A 9325-nucleotide genomic window follows, 5' to 3' on the forward strand; every position below is an offset into this window, starting at 1 on the left:
AATAACACTATGATATTCAAAAAGTGATTTACTGGATGTCTGCAGTGGTAAATAGTGAGTTCACTGACCATTTCATTTCAAGTAAATGTATTCTGAATTAGGAAGAGATAACATTACATAGGTTTCTTAAAATGTTATAGCACATTGTTATTGACTTTATGGCTCAGATGTAATTAAAGTGCAATTTGTTATAATTAGCTTTAGGCACATTTATCTGTCAGCATTTTTTTTTTTTTTTTAAAGCCCATCTGAACTGACTAATAGCAAAATATCCCTCATATGTCATATATGTGATTTTTGCTAAGGCAAACCAACCCTTATAGTTTATTGGCTCTGACATGAAGAATAATCTCAACATATGCTTTTTTTGTATTTAGTAACACTAGCATGCGTGTGTTTAGTAACATATCCTTAACATTTATGATTATCATAGATTTCCTCAAAGAGCAACTTGCAGGTTTGAATTTCTTACTGAATTAACAGTTTATGTAGGCAATGTATGAAACTATCCTGCAAAAGATTAATGTATGATTTTATTAGTTTAAACGAGACATAGCCTGAAGGCAGAAATTCAGACGGATAAGGAGGCATCCTAAGCAGCCATAATGTATCTGCATTACGTCATCTTAACAGCGGTTTGGTACGGTCTCCTCTACGGTGTGTCTGGAGCCCCCGGCCGGGGTCGCCACTGGCACCTCCCCAAAGACCCACTGGCCGGGATGTGTTTGTGTTTATTTGGACCACACGCTCCCCTTTTCACACCGTCCCCTTAGATTCCGGAGGTGTAACGGAGCGTCCAGCCAGCCACACACTGGCTGACCGAGCGGCGCAGCACGTTGCCATGGCTGCGAGTCACCCCTGTTACCATAGAGACCCATTGTGTACAGTCCATATCTATTATAGCCTATGTAACAGCTTTTTTAAAACTGTAAACATGTTTATCTGCTATCTACGATCGAGTATTGAAGCCACATTGAGAGAAAATATATATTTTTTGAGATGAGGAGAATAGAGTTCTAGTTCTAAGAGAAAAATGTCATAATATTACGAATATTAAGTCTTAATTCTACGAGAAAAAGGTCGTAATGTCAGCTCCTAACCACCGGTAGCCTTGCAGTCGAGCATCCAGCCATTTCCTTTTCCGTAAAAAGAGGAAATATCCTCCAAGTCTGTGTGGTTCTTTCTTCGGAATAGGTAGGCTACCATCGTTTCAAAGACTCATAAATATCTGGTGCTGATGAGACAATGAAGTAGGCTATTTGGTTAAGTATAACTTCACACGATGCTCCAGTTCCCTTAAAATTGGCTATTTTATTTTTCCCGTAATTACAGTTACAGTCCCATACAATTATGACCTTTTTTGACATTAAATGAATAATTTATAGTTGTAATATATTATTGTCGAAATCTCAATGTGGCTCTAAAACTCTTTCGTGGCTATCCCATCGTGTTAAAATGCTAAGGAAACCTATTTTTATCAATATATTTGTAGTCCAGTTTGTACATTTTGTAGGATAGTTGTAGTTTTTTGTGGTTTTGTAGTTTTTTTTAGTGCCGCCATCGTTCCCGTTACACACACGGACGTACAGCCAACAAATACTGAGGTAATATTTTCTTCTGTTGACAAATAATGTGAGTGAGGTCAAAAGCAAATGAAGTATGAAAACAAATGTAGACAACACAGACACACACACGTCTCCACAAAGCACCGGGCCGGTAGCTCCCTCCCCTCCCGGTTGGCGCAATGAACCGCACGCTCCCTCTCATCCCTTCCCGTCATGCAGCGCTCTTGCCTGCTCCTCCGCCGAGCCGCCATGTTGTCGGAGTGAAAGCCTGGGGTGTCAAGAGAGAGAGAGAAACTGGGGCCGAAATCCGCGACCATCCACCCTCTCCGCCGGTGAGTATCACCGTTTCCGTGGCGGCGGTAGAATGGGGCGCTGCTTATTCACGCCCCGGTGCTGGTATTGTTGCAATGGCGGCTCTGAGCGCAGTTAAACCGAGGGGGGTGTTTTGTGAGGCTGAAGCGTCCCTTTCTGCTACCTCCTTCCTCCCGTTGTGTCGGTCTTCCGCTCCAGACAGCTCTCGGGCCTTTGTTAGCATCCGCGTCCCAGGGAGCCTGAGCGGCTGCCGGCTCGGCAGACAGGTAGAGAGCCCCGGCTCTTTTATTAATAACAACATTACGGTGTTATACGGTAGCTGCCGCCGTTACAAAAGATTGTACGGAGCTCATGTTTTGGCCGTCGGTTCACCCGGGCGGAGCTTGTGTCGCGGAGGCCGTGTTATTGTTGGTGGACACGGGCAGTGAACCGTCCATAACAGACCGGAGACTGGCGCGAGTGGACGTTGATGCGTGAAAATAAATAAAAAAAACACCCGGTAAATGTCACGTAGCTTTGTGCACTCTCTGTTTCGTTTTGATGTGTCACGTCTGCCAGGAGACAGAAATGTATGGTCTGTGTTGAGACACCTAGCTGCAGGTTGCCTGCTTGTATTGTCACACCCCTGTCTGTGCCCGGTATGCGGTGGATTGATCCCCGGTATTGAATAATGATTAACCCAGTTAGATTATGGGACACAGTGCCTGTTTCCGGGTGCCAAGTTAAATTTTGCTTTGGGGGAATGGCCTCAGTGTTGTGGATTTCCGGGTGTTTCTCTCTACCTGACTTCGAGCTGTGTAGCAAAGGAATAAAGAGCTCACATTTCCTTGTTGCTGAATGAAAGAGTGAGCGAGGGAAGACAAATACACAAGACTGCATAGTGTCATTAAAAAAAAAAAGGCATACAAACCTTTCTATTCAGGGAGCCTTTTTCATCATAACTCTTTTCTTTATGTTTTATGGGTTTGAATGCTGCAGTACTTTGAGTTTCACCACCAATGAAAAGTACAGTATTATTATTATATGTAAATGACCACTTGGCAAGCAGGTTTTGTTTTTATCTTTTTGGGGCTGTTAAACAGGTTTTGTCTTTGTGGAGGGGGTGTGTTAGGTGCAACAGAGGTTTCAGCAGACATGAGAGAAAGCTGCATGCATTAAAAGATCCGTAGTCTCTTGCAAAGGTAATTACTGTATATGGCTCAGTGTAAAAAAAGTACTGCTTGTAATTTCCTCATGGCCTGTAGGGACACTAATGTGAAACTGGTAATTTTACCAGAGATTAGAGCTTCTTGGATAAGGAGAGGTTGTAAAGGACAAATTATATCTCTGTGACTGCTGTTGTGCCCACTGGTGACCACGACCACCAATTAGATTGGTTTATACATGTCGTATGTTCCTTGGGTTTGTCACTGCATACATAATGATTACCTACTCACCATCATTTCCCAGAGTTAAATGTCAGGGCCCCTCTGATATTACTAGTTTCTGTTCAACCCTTAATTAATAAATAAAATTACCAACCTCACTTGTACAATGTACAAAGACCATTATTTGTTAAGTTGTTCCCATTGATGCAATGCACACAGCTTCCAGTTTATTAGTTACATTTATATAAGTAACGCAGTTCAATGCTACAGTTAAGTGTTTGAGAGGCTGTGATTCTATTATACAGTCACTTTGGAAGTTGGGGTTTTAAGTGCTGCTTCAGTTTTTCTAAAGCCTCATTCACACACAGTTCCCACTAAATTACTGGGATAACCTTTCAGGCACGGCTAGTGATTTTCACTATTCACACATGCAGCTATGTTCAGGAACATTTCGGTCTTGCACCTTTTTACACATGCCACGGCAGTGCCTGAATACATGTGTCAGGGGACAGTCCAGTAGATGGCAGTAATACAATACTTGCCATAAAACCCTCTGTGCGGACTGAGAGGAGCTTCCTTATTTCTTAATCTGTCCAGTTTCCAGCCATTCTTGAGAAAAGGAGCTTGCTTACAAACAAAAGAACTTGTATTGCACGTTGGTTATCAAACCAACCACGAAAGCTTTGGCAAGGCAACCGTTAAGATTCAAATACATCGTCAGCACAGTCTTGTGATTGGTTCGCTCATTCCACCTAAAAGCGTCTTTCGTCAGACGGAGCATAACCCTTTCTGTGCTTGACCCTTCAGGGTTAGTACAGTCCCAACAACGCCACGCCGGCATTTCCCCCGAAATGTTAGTAGATCATTAGTTAGTAGATAATTTATCCTTTATATGTTTTGGTTTGGTTTTTTTTTTACCTACCGCATTGTTTTTTTTTAAATGTATTGTTATGTTAAGTGTGTGCTGTGACATTGTAATTTCCCTCTGGGATTAATAAAATACTCTTAACTCAAGTTGCTGCACACATAAGGAAAACATTAAAAATTACAATCAGGTATTAAAAAATATGGATGGAAATGGGGACATCAAAGTGCGTTTGTACAGTAAACATATATATTTATAAATGTTGGGGAGGAAGTTAATTGAAGGCTAGTTTGTATCAGAAGGTTTTTACTCAGCGTTTATGTGGAGGAGCTTCAGTGAATTCTTGTGTTGGGAACTTTTCTCGCCGTGGTTCGTTTCTTTGTGTTTGAGCCCAGCGGAGTTACAGGAGAGTTTCCAGTATGTTAAAGTGGACTGCAGATAGACAGGTCGGTACTTTGTTTGAATCACCTGCCTCACAGGCCGGACAGTAAAGTGATTCTCAGGCTTTAATGGGACTTGACACTTTGCCCCAATAATGCCCTGACTGTATGATTAATATGAGCGCTGCAACCTAAAAACTTAATGATGTACTTTAGATTCAGGGGCCTTCTTCAGGGGAATTAAAGTAATTACATTTTAACATATATTAAAGTGTATTAAACCGTTTTCTATTAAAGCTACACAGGAATCTGATTACCTCCAAACTAGACATTAAACCAGTTAATTTCACTAATTAGACCATTTTTAACCAAATAGAAAGTATTGTTTTGGTTGGGATGAACTCCTTTGTGGCAGTAACAGACACAGTGTAGCGGGAACATCGCTAACTGTGCAGCAAACACGTCATTGCCAGTTTTTCTTAAGGTACGACTAGATAAAACTGAAACAGCCCTGCAGTAAATCCCAGGTTGTAATGTTCAGTTTTAGATGAAACAGTTCTCCAAGAGGTGTTGATTGAACTTTGTGAGCATTTTGAAGACTCAGAGTTATACAGAGAGATGTTTTTCTAATATTTAGTCTAACTTTATTGATATAAAAAGGGTGTAGAAAAAAAACCCCATTGTTTTATAATAAATGATTGCAGGGGAGTTACATTAGACTACAAAGGTTTTAGCAACTGATTGATTTTAAGCTAATTTTGCTGCGTGTCAGACGAATGGAGACTGTAACTGTAACTGTGTCCTAAAACAGCACATTTTTAAAAAAAAAAGTCTCTTACACATGCTGGCTGATACCACTTAATGTTCACAATTAATTAAATCAGGACAAAGACAAACTGTGACTCTTGTACCCTTCTTAAAAAAAGAGATGACAGCAGTCAATTATGGAGTAAAAATAAATCACATTTTCCTGTTCTAGAGGCTGAAGATCAAAGTTCAGTGTCGTTATAAGGCAGCGTTCAGACCAAATAGGGCATGAAGGCGCGCGCGGGGGGGGGGGGGGGGGGGGGGTGTTGTTGTTTGAGGTAACAGTGAGACAATGAAATACGATCCAGGAAGTCAAGTTGGAGTTGCAGATTTTTGCATTTAGGGTCTTATCAGGAGCCAAAACCACATGCAGCGGTTTATAACACTCACAGACAAGATTTTATGAAGTTATCATAAACATTTTTTAAATATTTTGTCATGATGATCAGGAGGTTAATGGCCAGGTCCAGTGCTCACGTTACTAAGTAATCCATGAGGAATGTGCGCTGGCGTGTTTGATTGACCACTGCAGCGTGATGTCAGGTTATGTTCTTGTGCAACTTTTTGACGGACAACCGCAGAGTTTTTTAGCTGAGCCCTTTGTGGTCACTGCTCCCACAGTGTAAACGAACTGCCTCTATTCAAATGATCGGGAGGGCTGCTGTTTTTCATGTATGAATGTGGTCAAAATACAAAATACCCAGGTCGTCAATGAATAAGAAATGTGAGCCAGTTTATCTCTGTAATTTGTGATAAAGTGTGGGCCGCCGACATTTGACAACTTCAGGCCACATCAGAGATGCAAAAATATTTCGACACATATTGTGGTCTGAACTGGTTTCTGTGTCAAACTACACTGTCGTCAGTTTATTAGATACACAGAGCTAAAACTCGTGCAGTCTGATTCAAACCCTGCAATACAGTCTAACTTGTTGTTTTTGTTGTAACTGTTAGACACACATCAGTATAACACAAAATGGGTCAAAAGCACCACAAAGCACCTCCAAAAAGTTGAATCATCACCTCAAGAAGATTTTATTTTTATATATATTTAAATATATGATCTATTATTAGAGCTGAAGGGGAAAAAATAATGATAGACAACTAATTAATCAGCATTATTTTGATGATTGAATGATTTTAAGTTTATCAAACATTCTCCGGTTTCAGTTTCTTAAAAGTCAAATTTTCAGCCATTTTCCCCCCATTTTTTGTATCAGTGAAATTTGAATAACATTTGTGTTTTGGACTGTTTGATTGAAGGAGAACAATGTGGAGATGTGATGTCAGGCACTTGGAGACAGGGACAGGCATTTTCTGAAATTTTTTAGATGTAAAGATTAGTCGAGTTTCATTTTGAAAAATAGTCAAAATTGAACATAATCATTTGCTGTAGCCTTTAACTTTATAACCTACGTGTGAGTATGATTTATTGAAGTGAAGTCATATTTATTAAAAGTTGTGTTTGTTGAACATATTGATGCAGACTCTTCACATGTTTCTCTGTACAGGCTGTGGTGGAATGAGCAGTGTGTGTGTGTTGAAGAGGAAAGCAGTGCTCTGGCAGGATTCATTCAGCCCCCACCATAGAACTACATCTCCCAGCATGCCTGTGGTGCTGAGCAGCGGAGGACATGCCCCTCCAACTGGGCAGAACCCTCAGGCCACACCCCCAAGCCAGCAGGTAATTCCCACCACCTTCACACCTTTTAAACACGTTTCATTCATTCATGCACAGATGTGTTAAATATGTGACTGTCCATCCTGCGCTGTAACAATGTAATTGTCCTTCATATTGATGAGTTCTCCTGCTGTTACAAGCTATCTCATAATCCCAACATTAATTAATGTGTTTAAAGGTTAGCCTCACAAAAGTGTTAAAACAGCGTCCGATCTAAACGCTGATGAAGGTTTTGCTTGCTGTAATCGTCGCTCCTGCTCATACTAGCCATTAGAAGATTCCCTCCAAATGTGTTTCACACTGTAACTGATGAAGGATCAAATCTACGCCCTCATTTTGAGCAAAAATGTATTTGAAAGTTTATCTGAAGATGGTACGAGGCTTCAGCCGTCTGAGTTAGTCTACAGTTCTAAATTTACTGTCTCTTCAGTAAAAAAAAAAAAGTCTCTTCCTCTTGACGGATGGTGTTTTACTGTTCTGCTGCTGTGGGAGGATAGTAACCAAAATGGTTAGTTAGAGTTTGGCACTTGAGAGACCATAACTTTTTTTTTTGTGTCATTTAGAAGGCTGAAGCTTCATAATAGCTAAAGTAAACTTTAAATACATCTTTGTGTGGAAGGAGGGAGCTAGTCCCCTATCATTCACAATGAAAAAGCATTTGGAAAGGATCCTCTAATCTTCACTATGAACTGGACAGTTGATTACAGCAAGAAAAACACATGTTGGTGTTCATCTGGTCACCTGACTATTGTTTTAGGACAGACTTGAAAAAGTGTGAACCTGTCCTTTAAGACCACACTAACTTACTTTGGTCTGAGCATGTTTACCTTGTTAGAAAATGCTCCTCATCATGTCACCACTTTGCTTGTGTAGCAGATCTGTCAGTACAGTACAAAACAAGCAAACACTGGTTATATCATTGCAGTGGGATAGAGTCGGTTAAACAGTAAATGTTCATATATTACACACTCACTGAGAACTTTATTAGGACAACCTGTACAATCTATTGCAATCCAATGCATTAGATCTACAATAAATTCAATTTTTGTGAAGTTTATACATTTTAAATTTGTGTTTAAATTGTCAGAAAGGTGATCATTTTACTTTTATGTTTATTTACTGAAGTTGTAGTGGGTGGTGGTGATGTACTAGAAGGCATTATATTGAAAATTGTTCATAATATTTTGTCCATGCTATTAACAAACATGATGGGGTAAAACATTATGAACTTTCTAATAAAGTGCCATGGTTTAAATGGATTTAATATTATGTGGCTAATATTATCATCCAGAGACGTTTGGCGCAGGAAATGTGGTTTGTTACAGGATTCGATTCAAGTGTAGCTCATAAATCAAATAGTCACAGTCCTATTAGTCTAAATGCTTTTACAGTGTGTTGGTTGTTGCCTGTTAGTTAAACCACGCTAGTTTTGTCACGCAGCAGGTATAAACTCACATCATTAACGCAGCAAATGTAAATCAAAGGATAGAGCTCTCGTGTTATTTAAATACTCTGTTCAGCAGCATTTTGGTAAATTTATAGCAACACAAAGGTTGAAAGATCAAACACAAACGATGTTTTAACATCGTTAAACTGTTAAAATATGTGTCCCTGAAATGGGATTACCTGAGAGTGGCTGTTAGCAGAGCGATGCAAAAAACGGACTCGGATGCAAGTCCTTCTCCCCGTAGCGTCGAAGCAGCATGTGACTGCGAATTCAGGTCGGAACAAAGCAACAAACCACATCACAAGAGGGTTTATTGCTGCAGAACTGAGACCCTGTTTGGTCATAGTCAGTAAAAGTAATGCCTGCTGGCTCTGACGGCTGACTGTTTGACTTTTAAGTTGGTTAGAAATATTACACAGATATTTTTAGAATGTCATGTTGTTTTTGTATTTGAGAAATGCAGATTAGATTTCCTTAAGACTTAATTAATCAGTGTTAAGTAGGGATGAGTGTCAGGATTTTATCGATTATACAACTCTTATCAATACTCCTTATCAGGCTCTTTTTCATTACTGAAGAATTGTTAGTTCAGCACAGGATTAGGATTGATTTATATTTTAAATAAACTAACTATTGTTTATAGAGCAGCAACAGTAATATTTACAACAGCAAAGTCAAAATATAAACTCAATATCTCACTGGAAACCAAAACTTCAATAAAATAAATGATATTCCTGACATCAAAATGCTGAGTGAAGTATGAAGAACACAGCCATCAGTCAGTATCATTCATCCTTTCCTCCTCCTCCTGCTGATGTGGTTTCACTGCCTTCAGGCGCTGCTGGTAGAGAGAAAGGGGAGCTGGTTTAGGAGGAGGGGCTGCCGTCTCGCCCAGTAGCTT

General features: G+C 39.9%; 1 protein-coding gene across 2 annotated transcripts in view; it reads left to right on the forward strand.

Annotated features, from left to right (window-relative positions):
- The first annotated feature begins 1780 nt into the window (after positions 1-1780).
- Positions 1781-9325, forward strand: part of pum1 (pumilio RNA-binding family member 1) — a 29201-nt gene continuing 21656 nt past the window's right edge. For both annotated transcript variants that reach the window (XM_062435491.1, XM_062435492.1), the window contains exons 1-2: positions 1781-1897; positions 6808-6980. In XM_062435491.1, coding sequence (XP_062291475.1) covers positions 6819-6980 — 162 coding nt within the window. In that variant the 5' untranslated portion in view covers positions 1781-1897; positions 6808-6818. The remainder of the gene's footprint in view (positions 1898-6807; positions 6981-9325) is intronic.

Source organism: Scomber scombrus, chromosome 16 (assembly GCF_963691925.1).
Source record: "Scomber scombrus chromosome 16, fScoSco1.1, whole genome shotgun sequence".
Classification (NCBI taxonomy): domain Eukaryota; kingdom Metazoa; phylum Chordata; class Actinopteri; order Scombriformes; family Scombridae; genus Scomber; species Scomber scombrus.